Consider the following 13,529-nt stretch of genomic DNA (forward strand, 5'->3'; position numbering starts at 1 on the left):
TCTCTTGACTTTATCTTTTTTCCTTTAATTTTTAACTAAAAATTTCTAAAAATTGTAGGAAATGTATAAAAAGGTATAATGTAACAACCACCCAGAGGCAGTCTTGGTTAACATTTTGTCATGCATTGCTTACAAAATTTCTCTGTGCTTCTTTTATACTGTAGAGTAATACTAACTGTACAACCTTCTGTTTTGTGTTTTTTATTTAACGTTGCGTCATAAAGAATTTTCCCTGTTATAAGCATTATTTTTCATGATTACCTAATATTCTACTGTAAGAATGAAGTGTGATTACTTAAAAATAACCTTATTATAAGGCTATGTTAAGTGGCCATGAGCTTCTTTATGCATAAAGGTCTGTTAGCATCTTAGTTGATTTATTTGGACTAGATTTCTGCAAGTGGAATCCCTAGGTCAGTTGTTGGGCATGTTTTTAAAAGGCTCTTAATACACACTGCCAAATTGCGCTTCAGTTAGCTTATCCCAGTAGTATTCCCATCAGCAACATGGTCTGTCCCGTTTCATCCTTACCCATGTTGAGTATGATTCTATTTATTAAAGAATATTTTAGACAATTGACATGTGTTATCCCCACTCTCAGACATGGGGTAGAATCTGGAGATGTTAGGGACCAAATCTTCATCAGGGTCAAGAGGCCTCTTTCCCTACCCTCCTGTGCCCCCTGCAAGCACCCTCAGAAAAGTGGGGTACAAATACCCACTTAAATGCTTTGCCTCCTCATCAAAGGCCCTTGTAAAATAACAAATCAATTAGTTTAATGATGGAGGAGCCCAAGCTAGGAGGCATCTATTCCTAGGAGCTGATGGGGCCGAGACCCACCCCAGTATTGTCCCTCTGTCTGCTTGTCTTGTGGATCAGAGGTTTCCTCTTCACCTTCTTCACTTTCAGAGCCTTTTGCAGAATCCCACTGCCATTGAGAAGAGCTGCCCTCAGAGCCCTGCGATGATTCCCTGTGTTCGAACCGCCCTGTGCGGTTTTACAGAACACTTGTTCAAATACTGTCTGATCTGATGCTCAACAGCCCCAGGAAGCAAATACTCATTTCTCTGTTTTAGAGGTATATTAGTTTCCTAGAGCTGCCATAACAAATTACTACAAATCTGGTAGCTAAAGACAACAAAATTTATTCACATCACAGTTCTGGACTCCAAAAGTCCAACATCAAGGTGTTAGCTTCCAGAGACGTTGCGAACCCTTCCTTACCTCTTCCAGTTCCTGGTGCTCCTTGGCTTTGGCAGCCTCCATCCTCACATGGCCTTCTTCCCTCAGTGTCTCAGTGCCTGTGATCTCCCCCTCCTTTCTCTTATAAGGACATGGGTCATTGGATTTAGGTCTACCCTAAATCCAGAATGATCTCATCTCGAGATCCTTATTTACATCTGCAAAGACCCTATTTCCAAATAGTCACATTCTGAGGTTCATTCTTTATGGGGGGATACCATTCAACCCAGAACACTAGGTAAGGAAAACAAGGTCCAGATAGGTTAAATGACTTCCCAAGTTCATAGAGTGAGAAAGTAATAGAGATGGCATTTGAACCAGGTCTTCTGTATACCATATGCCTTTAATTAGACTCTTGAGGTATGTCTGCTCGAGTATGTTACCTGATTCATAGACAATGAAATTTGGTAGCTTTTACACTAGGATATCTAAAGCATCATTTCACATAGTGGTCATTACACTGTTAGTGTATAATTGTTAATTACATTGAAACTGTTAGTGCCAGCATGAAACCCTTAAACAGGAGTCCTCATTTATCACCATGTGGCAAATGGGGAAGTTAAGACCCAGAAGGGATTAGTGACTTGCCCAAGGTCACTAGAAAAGTTAATGGGAGAATCCCAATTATAAGCTAGATGTCTTGATTTGTAGTTTATATTCTAATCGTTAAAGTATGCATTATGATTGTATATTGGAACTGTGAAAGTGGACTCATTGAAAAAACTATTACTGTATGTTAAATTGCAAAGAAATTTCTCTTCCCTGGCTCAGGAAGGTTTGGTAAGTTGGCCGGACTTGACAAACTGGTCATGGACCTTCTGACCAGTGAATAGTTCCTTCTCTTTAGTGTCCCTGAAGGCCTTTGCAAACATGTGCATGCCCTCCCCACCCTTGGCACATGATGAGGTCAGCACCTCCTAGTTTTCCAACATTAGCTAAGGCTTTTCTTTGCTTGCTGGTGCCTTTCCTTTCTCCTTGCTCATTTCAGTCCCTAACTGGAATAGAAGATCCTTTAAAAATGACCTAACCCCCAAATCCAAACCCCACAGCCAAATGGGTGACTATGGAACAAACATGGTATGCTGATTATCACAAGTTTGGGGACCATTAGATATCAGAGTCATAAAAGATTGCTGGAGTCTGGGTCCCTTTTGCCCTGTACAAATCAGTGGATATGGGATTACTGTTATCTTGGGAACCACCCCAAAGGGATTAAGAGGGAAAGATGGGATCCTTCTTTCCTTTGACTCTACCTGCCCTCCCACAGTGAACAGACCTCTGTTACTCATGACACAGTGCATATTGACATGGTGACCAACTAAGCTAATGTCCTCAGCCTGTGCTTGTGGGAACCCAACCTGTAGTGTAGAGCAAGGAACTCTCCCCACCACACCAGGCTTAAGCTCAGTTTGCTGAGCTGGTTTGGAGGGCAGGCAGAGAGGCTCTCCAGTGGTTGCCTTCATTATGATCAGGATCATTTCTTAGTTTTCATAGACATCATTTGTATCAGGAGCTCTCACCCAGAAGGACTTATGTCTTGCAAAGCATTGTTTCATGGCAGGTTTTGCTTTTGGTAACTGGCCTCCCTAGTGGCTAGAAATCTGATCAATAGGCTCTCAGTAAAGACCAAACCCTGGGCTGAATCTAACTGATGAAAAGTAGAAGCTGTGCCAGTCTCATAAATAGCAATTGTGCGATTAGACGCTATCAGTTTAGAGAAGCCTCCCTCCTCCCCTCTGCCATCTCCCACCTCCTTGCCCCCTAACAGTGGTGTACAAAAGGCAGAGCTTGTGCTCCCCTAGTCCCCCCTGGAGCTGCCAGCTCACCAGCTGTCACAGCATGCTTTTAATGGGTTTCTGAAACCCAAGAACCCAACCCATTTCTCCTCTGGGGAAAAAGTGTAACTCAGGATGCCAAGCCTGGAAGCAGGATACAGGAGACTCACCTCTCTGAGACCAGCTCTCTAGGCCATCCAAGCAGATTGTTTTGTTCTTTCTGTTTCATAGAATTTCAAAATCTGAAATAGGTGCCAGAGAAGGCAGTAGTGCAAAATCATAACATTGGTTTCTGCTCATTTACCGTCTTCTTCCTTCATATTTAATTTTAACTCTCTTTCTGTCTGCCTCTGACTCTACCCACCCTGGCCCTACATGTTTAGACTGTGGCACACCACCCAAGGGGTGTTGACTCTCAAGTGACTGTCAGTAAACGAAAATTTGAGCAAGCATGGTGTACAAAGCCCTGAGCTTATTATTATGGGGGAGTTCATGCCTTTCAAGGAGCTTCTATACTAGTTGGAAAAACAGTGAGGCAGGAAAATACAAGGCAGGATGAGATTAAGGCCATGGCAATGATCTAATTAACCTTGTATCCAAGGATAGGCTTCAGAGGCATCCATAAATACCCTGAAATTGCTTGCAAAATTTTGGGTATGCAAGTACACATTTTTGTATGAGTTCATAGTTTTCATCAGCTTCCTCCCAAAAGGTGAAGAATTTTTTGTACAATAAAAGTGTAAGGACCCAGGCTCACTACATCTTGGATAGTCACTCCTGGTTTCATTGAGCAGATGAGACTTGAACTGAATCTTAGAAAATGGTTGTATTCAGATGATTACAGGGTAGGAGCCACCCCTTGAAGGAAAGGATTCCCAGGAGACAGTAGGAAGACTGTTACACTTGAAATCAGCCACCTTAAGTTTTCTCTTCTCTCTCAGACTCAGTGAAACGCAACTGTGTAAAATGATGATGATTGCTACTTCCCAGAGTTTTGGAATGGGCAATGAGCTCCATTTTTTTTTTTTTTTTTTTTTAGGCTCATTTTGTATCCCTGTAGGGCTTGATTCATATCACAGTGGACACTAATCAATATTTGGTGAATGTGTGAGTTAACTGAAAGAATAAACGTGAGAGGGCTTTGTAAACAGCAAAGCATTGCTTCGGCAAAAGATCTTTGTTGCTAAGTACATGTATTTTGTGCTTTACAAATAACCTGTACCAAGTGAGCATCTTCTCCTCCTTGAAACTGACCCTTTCCCCTTTAATGGGACTCCAAGGGTCAGCCGATCTGCAGGACTGTCTCTGTGCTGGTCAGATGAATGATAGCTGTGCCGTCAATGCTGACAAGATGTGCAAAGAAAAAGGCAGTTGCCTAAGAGCCCAGAGGTGACCTCACCCTCCAAGGACTCGGCCTCTTAGCCCCAGCCCCTGCTGACACAGGCACACCTGCAGCCCTTCTCTCCCCGGGCCTCGGGGACTCCATGAGCTCCTTTGCTGTCCTCATCTGAGCTGTCAGGGTTGGAAGGGAAGGATGAGGAAGAGGGTATTGCAGCACCTCTGGTGGGACTCCTTCTAGCAGGATAAGCAGAACCACCGATTGTATCCTCTCTGTGACTTCTCAGGATGGCAGAAACGACCGAGTGCTCCTCTGCTGCACACATTTTGTATCTACCCTTTCCTGCCCGCAACCTCCTTGCAGTGCGCGTGCTAACAGAGAGTGTATCTTCCATCACGTTTTTTTCTCTTGTGTGCCGTCCGATAGATAGGGTGACCCGTGGGCATTACCATGATGCTCCAAGGAACTTGGACTGGTTGGAAGCAGGAGAGACTTTTAAATGGCACTAGTTAAAAATGACAGGTGTTCTCAAAACAAGTTAGGAAAGATAGACGTGATTTCCACATATAACAGTTCTCCACTGCAGATGCTGCTAAGAGAGGCAGTGTGTGAGCTGTAGAATGAACTCCAAGCTAAGAATTAGGCTGCATTCCAAATCTGTCGCTTACAGACTTTGAACATGTCACCTAACCTCTCTGAGTTTCCAGCTTCTCCTCTGGGAAGTGGGGTAGTGATACCTGTACTACTTCTCAGGGTCATGGTGGAGGTGGAAATTTATGATGATGCTTCAGGTGGTAGAAAGTTACTATCCATTTGTTATCATTAACATATATTGAGTATACCCATATGTGCTGAGCACTCACTATGTGCCAGGTGCTTTTATATTTATTAAATGCCATCCTCACAACAGCCTAGAAGGTTGTATTGTTTTTCCACTTTTTTGAATGAGAAGTTAGAGGCTCAAAAAGGTAAAGTTACCTGCCTCTGGTCATACAGCCAGTAAATATTCAAGCCTATATTAAATCCAGGTCTGTTTCCATTCTCTATTGTAACACTAACTCATGATTCTCTTCTCTTACATGCTGTTGATTTGTCCGTTCACATATTACCTATTCCTCTGGCCTTCACCATCTGTCCTGGGCCAGGCCCACCCTCTAACTTGGACTCTTCTTGCAACAAAATTGTTCTGAATTTTTTTGTTTTCTTCCTGATTTGGCTTCTTCCTGATATTCTTCCCGATGCTGTTACCAGCTTACCTGCCCTGATCTCTAAACTCAATATGCACTAACACAGATTGAGCTCCTTTCCAGAGACACCCTACTCTTATGAAGTGAGAAAACAATGGTCATTCCCTTCCTTTTCCCAGGCCCCAAGCCACCTTCACCCATAAGGGGGATGGATGCCTTCTCAGCCCTGAGCATACAGGGAGCAGGAGTACCCGTGCTTTATTGTAATTTCCCCTCTGGAAATCACTAAGCAGAAGTGCCCCAGGCAGACCCTTCTGAACAAAATGATGATGTGGTAGCTCTTGGTGTCATCAAATAAGACAGGGGCAGCCCTAGAGGAAAGCCTAGACTCCTGGTGGGCACCCTGATTAATCTCTTCATGCCTTTGAGACAGGGCAAGGAGTTATCAGTTCCACTTAAGAGATGGAAAAATGAGATAGAGAGACTTGCCTGATGTCACTCAGTGAGTGGGAAGTAGAATCAAAACCTTGGCTTATGTCCTCAGTCCCTGTGTGTCCTGTGGGAGCTGGGCACCGTGGTGGTCGAGGTCCAGCTCGACCTCTCTGTGACTTCTCAGGACGGCAGAAACCACCGAGTGCTCCTTTGCTGCACACATTTTGTATCTACCCTTTCCTGCCCGCAACCTCCTTGAAGTGCACGTGCTAACAGAGAGTGTATCTTCCGTCACGTTTTTTTCTCTTGTGTGCCGTCAGATAGATAGGGTGACCCGTGGCACTGCTAGCACGGGACTCTAGTGCAGTTCAGACCCTCAGAGGATCAGCTGGCACTCAGAGCACCTCAGCCCACTGCCCAGTGCCTGGTCCCCAGACCCACATCCCAACCCTCCCTGGTGGAGAGAGAAAGTGACACGCAGCAGCTCCCCATTCCTGAGTCCCACCTGACAGGCTCGTCTCAGACAACCCACTCACAAGGTGGGCCTTTTACTGGGGAGATGCATTTATAGATGATGCCCATCCTCCGAGTGCCAGGAATCTACCCTACAATTAGGGAAGCGATAAATCAAAGCCATGCTTGGCTGATGAAATTCAGGAGCTAGTAGTGACCCTTGCCATACATCGAAATCCCAGTGGGCTGGCCAAAGGCCTTTGTCTGGTCAGGAGAGTTCAGGATTATCTGGCCCTCTTTGCTGATGCATGGAGTCACCAGCCGTCGGAGTGTTTACTAACGGTTATCACCTCTGTGCTTTGGTGATTATCAGAGGCAGGGCCGCCTGCCGGGGCTGGGGCTCGCACCCTCTCTATTACCACCTGTCATTGGCAGGGAGTGTGTGCTGATGCTGCCCAGTCCTAACTGCCTGGGGAAGATAGTTTCTGATGGCTGATCAAAGAGGAGAAGCAAGGCTTGATAAAGAGTACGTGTTTCGTGTACTTTTAACTTTGGGAAACATTGGCATTTGCATTTTCCCCCATCTTCTCGGTGCTGGCAGGAATCAAGCCCTATAAATGCAGTGGATTCAGTTACCTAATCGCTGGGGAAATGGTATGTGCTTAAAGCAACAGAGCATGACTATAATCTCCTTCCAAAGCTTTCACAGAAAACTTGCTGTATAATAAAGTACAGTAATTTAAATTTGGACTTTGAAGTGATCTTGCATGCAAAATCTAATCTCAGCGTTCAGCAGAACACCATGTACTTTTGGAATTGAGGAGCAGCTTCAGACTACGGAAAGATCCTTGCTGATGGTGCTGTCACCCAGCTGTGTTGTTATCATCTCCAAAATGGTGCCCCAGTTGTGCACACATCCTTGAGTAGCGTAGAACAAGTTCTAGACTGGAATCAGGAAACCTGAGTTCTTAGACCAACTCTGCCACAAACTTGCTGTTTGATCTTGGGCCATAACTTCTCCAGGTTTCAGCTGTAAAATAAGGATGTTGAATATAGGTTATAGGATACAGCGGTTTCGAAAGTTTCCTTTTTTTTTTCCCCTAGTTTAAGGAATTTACCCGTTTCTTTAAGTGAAATTTTAGTTAGAGCCCTGTTGTAGTGAACAGAGAAAAGCAGAGATGTTTTGATTGAATCCGGGGAGGTTTTTCCCTGCCCACAGCCCAGATCCTGCAGCAGTCCCTGAGGACTCCAGAGGAACCCGATAGCTCCTCAGAAAAACCACCGGCCGCAATGACCTGCAGGAGCTTTCATAAGCTCTACACACCCCGATCCAGTGGCTGAGCTATTTATTCTGTGCTGCACATATATGCTTCATGATGTTCTCCCCTTCATTCATGTCACAGAGGGTTGAAATGGGCCCTGGGCAGGGGAGTTGGTGGTGGGGAGACAAAAAGAATGGCCTGCCCACTGTAGGCATGGACTCAATGCCAGATGTCCCATGTGTGCCACAGGTACCTATGACCGGAGTGTGACCCTGCTGGAGGTGTGCGGGAGCTGGCCTGAGGGCTTTGGGCTGAGGCACATGTCCTCCATGGAGCACACAGAGGAGGGCCTCCGGGAGCGGCTTGCTGACGCCATGGCCGAGTCGCCCAGCCGGGACGTTGTGGGAGCCGGAACAGGTAAAGGCTGGCATCGGACTTTTAGCCTGACTTGGTTATGACTAGCACCTGCTGGGATAGAGCTTCTTTGGCAGGGAAAGGGTTTGTATTTGTTTTAACCATTTGTTTAGCACTCTGCTTGCTGTCCATTTTGAAGCCTCTGGTGTAGGGAAACCCTGTGAAAACAGGAGTTCCCAGTGGAACTGACCCTCTCCTACCTGGAATAACACATAAAAAAATGCTGTGATAAACACAACTGTAATTGTCTAAGTGGCTTCCAGAAGGATACCTTCCCCAGGGCAAGGGACAACCTTGGGGTCCCCAAGTTTTCCAACAGCCCTTAGGCACCAGGAAACTGGAATGCTGGCCTGCTTGGGGCTTTACAGATTGACATGGATCAGTGGGTCCTCCAACCTAGGAAGGAGCAAGTACAAAGCAGGCAGGGCTGGTTTAAGCCCCCAGACCGACTTTCTTTATGCCACCTTTTGCCCTTACATTCTTGCCTCTGAGATAATCCAGCGGCTGGGGACTGGAGTGGTCCCTATATCCACAGAGTAAGAGAAAACATCCCTAGATGATGAGTCAGTCCTGCCCCAGGCAAGTACATACACACATGCACGCACACACATGCCCACACGCTAGTGCGCACTCAGGAAAGACCATATCCTTCTGTCTCAACCCAACTACAGTTCAGCCTGCCTCTCCTTTTTTCAAATTACTTCTTCATTCTGGATATTCATGCTGTTGGTGGCTGCTCCATCCCGGCTTTTGTGCCTAAGAAAGACTTCCCCAGCAGGCCTCTTCCCAGCCTTCTGAGGTCAGCGGTAACTTTACTGGGTCAATCCAACCTTGGCTGGAGGCCTTCCCTTTCTTGCTTACCTGAGTCCTCGCAACACTCCTATTTTCATTGTGAGCTGCTCCGTCTGCTCCACCTGCCTAGCTGGAAAGAGGATCTCAGCCAGGAAAAACGTAGACTCCTAGGGGAAGAATCAGGACCAGCAAGATTTAGAGGGTTGAAGCATTTTGGCAGGACTTGAAATGCCTGACTTTACCACACTGTCTCATTTCCCTGTGAATCCTCCAGGTCTTTTAGATATTTGGGTTTAGCAATTAAGCGTTCCTCCCACCTTCTACCCCACCCCCATGCCAGTCCCTGTGCTCCTACACTAAGAGGTTAGAGATGTATCCTACTTGTCTCTGTTTCCAAAGCATCAGCTTGGTGGCCTCCCCATAGTGCTTTTATAATAATTGGCAAATGAACAGAATGAAACGGATGGACGCAAGGGAGGAAGAGAAGGAGTTTGGCTGGAGATAGAGAAGCTCCTTATTGGGCCATAGGAGACAGCTATCTCGGAGAACCAGCCCCCTGCAACAGCCCCTTCTACCACTGAAAGAAAGATTAGGAACTTGGAATATGTAGCAAGCCGTGTCCCACACCCTCGTGTACATACACACACAGATACATGCACACCACCTCTCCACCCCATTCATGACACCGGCCAGCTTGTGGATAACATGTCGTCATACCATTGTTCTCCCATCTGGATTCAGAGCTGAGGAACAGCTCTGCCACTGACAGGGACTCTAACACCATTTTCCTTGGAAGCTGACCTTTCTAAACCTTACTCATAGGACAGCCTTTCTCCTGCATTTCTGGGGCCATTTGCCCTGAATTTCTGGGGCCTCAGCTCACCCAAATCAGAGTCTGATGCCACTAGTAGACTCACTCTCCAGGAGCCTCCCTCTTTCAAGGACTAGAAGAGCTACTGGATCAGCTCTCCTCTCCAGCTGCCTTCCCCAGAAGCCCCTTGGAGCATCTTGGCTCCATCCAGCAAAAAGATTTGAAATTGAATTCAATCAGAGTTGTGGAACTTCAGCCTGGCATAGAGAAGTAACCTGAGCAAAACTGGCAGCAATTCATCTGGCAGACAGCTGAGGGATTCAGGAGAGTCTTTGTGGCCTTAGGCTGGTACATGAACTGGAGGGGGAAAAAGGGAGGAAATTAAAACCTTATGACCCACAGGTCAGAAAATCGGAGACTCCCTTTTTTTGAGCAGAGGGATTTTATTTTCCTCCCCAAACTGTCACCAAAAGGATTCATTTCATTTTCTTTGACCTTAGAGATATATGTTTTAATTTTAAAACTTTGCTTCCATTTTAAAAGCCAGTAAGTAAAGCACATATTATCAAAGTTAACCTGTTCCTCCCTACCTTTGGTAAGAATGACTTTTCACATTTTTACAACTCCAGATAAGGTAGTAGTGCAGTCCAGGGCCTTGAAAGGACAGCCTAGAGCTAATGAGTCTCAGCCATGTCAAAGTCAGCCTAAGGCCCAGCAATGTCCAGGGAAATACAGTGCAGTTTGGGAAAGAATTTCCAGCAAGTGACCCTTTGCCTGTAGCAGCCTCTCAGTCCCTCTCTCTTCTTCCCACAACCCTATTTCTCTAGGTGGCTCCTAGGACAAACAGATAGAGTGACTTCAAGTGTTTGCCTCCATTAGGTGCTCTGATGAATCAGAGATAAGTCAATTCCTCTAATGCTTTACACAAACACTTCATTTGGTGTAGCAACCAGGACTGGCAGCCTCTTTATCAAAGTGTGAATGAAGCACAGCTCACTCAAAACTTGCTCTCAGTGACCCCTGACACTGAAGCCCATTACGTGGTATACCTCGCTATAATATAAGCTTCATTGGTGGTATGCTGGTAATATTTAACAACCAGCTTTCCAAAGGGAGGCAGGAAGGCCATGCTTTGTAATGTTTGCAGATTTCCATAGTGTAAAAATTCCCATTCTGGCCAATTTCAAGCTATCAACATGATGTCAATTGTCTAGCAGAATTCCTAAAAATTCAACAGTCACCTAGCTCCAGCACTCTACTGGTGAGCTATAGCATAGAGCAAATCAGATCTCTTGAAAAATAGGGCAAAACCTTTTAAAACCTCACTATTCAAAGTGCAGATCAGCACCACCATCGTGACCTGGGAACTGGTTAAAAATGCAGGTCTCAGGCTCTCTCAGGTCCACCCAGCCCTTCTGAATCAGAACCTGTATTTTAACAAGATCCCTATGCATATTAAAGTTTAAGCAGGTCTGTTTTAAAACATGGTTAACCTATAAGGCAGGTGTTCTGTCCTCCATGGTAGCTACTGCCCAATTAGTCTAATTAGAGCACATGTGATTTGCAAGCCCAGTCCTAAAATAATTGGCAGAATTGCTTCCTTGCTAATATCCTCATGCTTTTTGCCCCTGGTTACCCTTCCATGATACCCATTCAGCACAACTCTAATCCCAGGTCAATGTTCTCTGCTCTTACAGTTAGTTTGCTGAATCCAACTGTTCAGACTGGCAATGCCTCTACAAATTTATGGTTTCTGCTCTCCACTGAACCCTAGCAGTCCTCTGTGTTTTCCTAGTGCCCCGCCTTCTCTCCTTCCCAGTGTGCACTCATCTTTTGCAGCAGAAACCAGTGCCTAGAATGGTGTCGGCACCTACGAGGTATGCAGTAACTATTGAATGAATTCGTCTACATTCACCAGTAGTTCTGCTGCACACTCAGCTTACTGCTGTGGCTTCCTGCCCATTTTTATTCTCTTAGAAATTCCCCGATCTCTGGTCCACTGAGAGTTTGTACTTATTTTCTAAACACTACTATGTATTCATTTTTTAATTTTTATATGTTTTTTCTAGCATTGCCCTTTAGTTTGGTGCATGCGCTCAGCCCCTCATTGTGAAATCAGCCCTATCCTCCCTCACATTTACTATTTCACATTTCCCCATTCTCCTTAGATCTCTTACCCCACCATCTCCCGCTCTCAGACAGAAAATGGTGGTCATTACACGAGGAATCTCTTGACTCCCTGCCACCAAATCCTAAGTCCAGCAGCCGCACCATCTTGCGGAGCGGAAGGGGATCAGCCCCTGCCCCGGCCTGCCCGGCCTCACCAGCTGCATTTCTCAAAAACATCACGGGCAACACTGACCCCATTAACCACTCCCCACTCCCTGGGCTGCTATTTCATTGTCCTCTCCTGGTTTTTCTTCTGCCTTTGGCGACTTCTGAATCCTTTTTCTGTGGTTTCCTCTTCTGTCAGCCCTGTAAGAGTATTCCTCAAGGTTCTGTCTTGGCCCTCTTCTCTTCTCCCTCGGTACCCAGCAATCTCCTCTGCTTCCATGCCTTCAATTACTATCCATAAGCTGATGATTTCCAAATAATTTCCAGGTTGGGTCTCTCTCCAAAACCAACCAGGCAGTCATCTCATCAATATTTCCACGTGTCCAAAAACTGAGCTCCTCTCCCCCAACCCCTGCTCCTTCTCTTGGGTTCACCCTGTCTCGTTGTGTGCAAAGCCCTGCAGGGTCAGCTGCTGCCCCTCGCTCTGGATCCATCTCTTGCTGCTCCATGCAGGCTCCAGCCGAGCTGAACTCCCCGGAGGGTCCCAATGCACGCGTGCTCTCCCTGCCTGCCAGGCCTCTGCACATACTTTCCCTTCTGCCTGGAATGCTGTCTCCTGCAGCCCCCACCCCTCTGTCACCCCCTTCAAAATAACTTGACTAATTCCTGCTTAGCAGACACTCCTTTCAATATTGCCTTTCCTAGAAAAATAAAAAATTTTTAATTAGTAAAACATGTACTTTATTCCAATCAGTTAGTGTCTAGGTGAAGATATAATCTAATACCAAAAAAACTTCAATAAACACCTGGGTACACATTAAGTACATTTTCTCTTTAGAATTTAACTCTTTCAATCACTATTTAGCTAAATCTTGGCCTTCTTTTTCATTTTCTCTCACATCTGATATCAAAAGCTACAGGACTTATTCACAGATCCCAAGCAGCTGTTTTCTTGACATGTCTGCATTGCAGGCATCCTCTTTTTGCTGCTGTTGACTCTTAAGAGCTCACTAAGTCAGATCTCATGGTTAAAAGGGATTTTATCTTCCTCACAACTCTTTCCTACAGTCCTGGGTTCACTGTTTCTTCTTTACAATCACAGTATTAAAGGTGGGAAAGAGGCTTCATCTTTTCCTGTCTAAGATCACCTTAACAGCCTCTGTGCTAGTCCGGAAGCAGTTACTCTTGGAGATAACGCTGCTGGCTCACTCTTTGCTTCTTACCGTTGGTCAGAAATACATTTGACTTCCTGACTCACTTCACCCAAATATACAAAACTTTCACAGGACAATATTATAGTTAATGCACTCTAGTACTTTCTCTTTTATTTCATTTTTTGAAAATGCAGTCATGACCTCTAAATTGATTTCATAATACATCAATGAATTGTGACCTACAGTTTGAAAACCAAGGATCTAGCTTATTCTGCTAAATCCTCTGAGCTTTCCTGTTTGTATATTAATTACTCAGTAGAGAAGCCTTTAGGATTATTTTCAACTAAAGTTCTTCCAAAGATTTCAGTCAGAAACGACTTTACTTACTGAAAGT

At 45.3% G+C, this 13,529-nt stretch overlaps 1 protein-coding gene across 6 annotated transcripts in view; it reads left to right on the top strand.

Annotated features, from left to right (window-relative positions):
• The window catches only part of BCAS3 (BCAS3 microtubule associated cell migration factor), a 799,405-nt gene that overhangs the window by 766,352 nt on the left and 19,524 nt on the right, over window positions 1–13,529 (top strand). For all 6 annotated transcript variants that reach the window (XM_037808130.1, XM_037808128.1, XM_037808132.1 and 3 more), the window contains one exon: window positions 7,940–8,107. In XM_037808130.1, the coding sequence (XP_037664058.1) occupies window positions 7,940–8,107 (168 nt within the window). The remainder of the gene's footprint in view (window positions 1–7,939; window positions 8,108–13,529) is intronic.

This window comes from Choloepus didactylus, chromosome 18 (assembly GCF_015220235.1).
Source record: "Choloepus didactylus isolate mChoDid1 chromosome 18, mChoDid1.pri, whole genome shotgun sequence".
In the NCBI taxonomy this organism is placed as follows: Eukaryota; Metazoa; Chordata; class Mammalia; order Pilosa; family Megalonychidae; genus Choloepus; species Choloepus didactylus.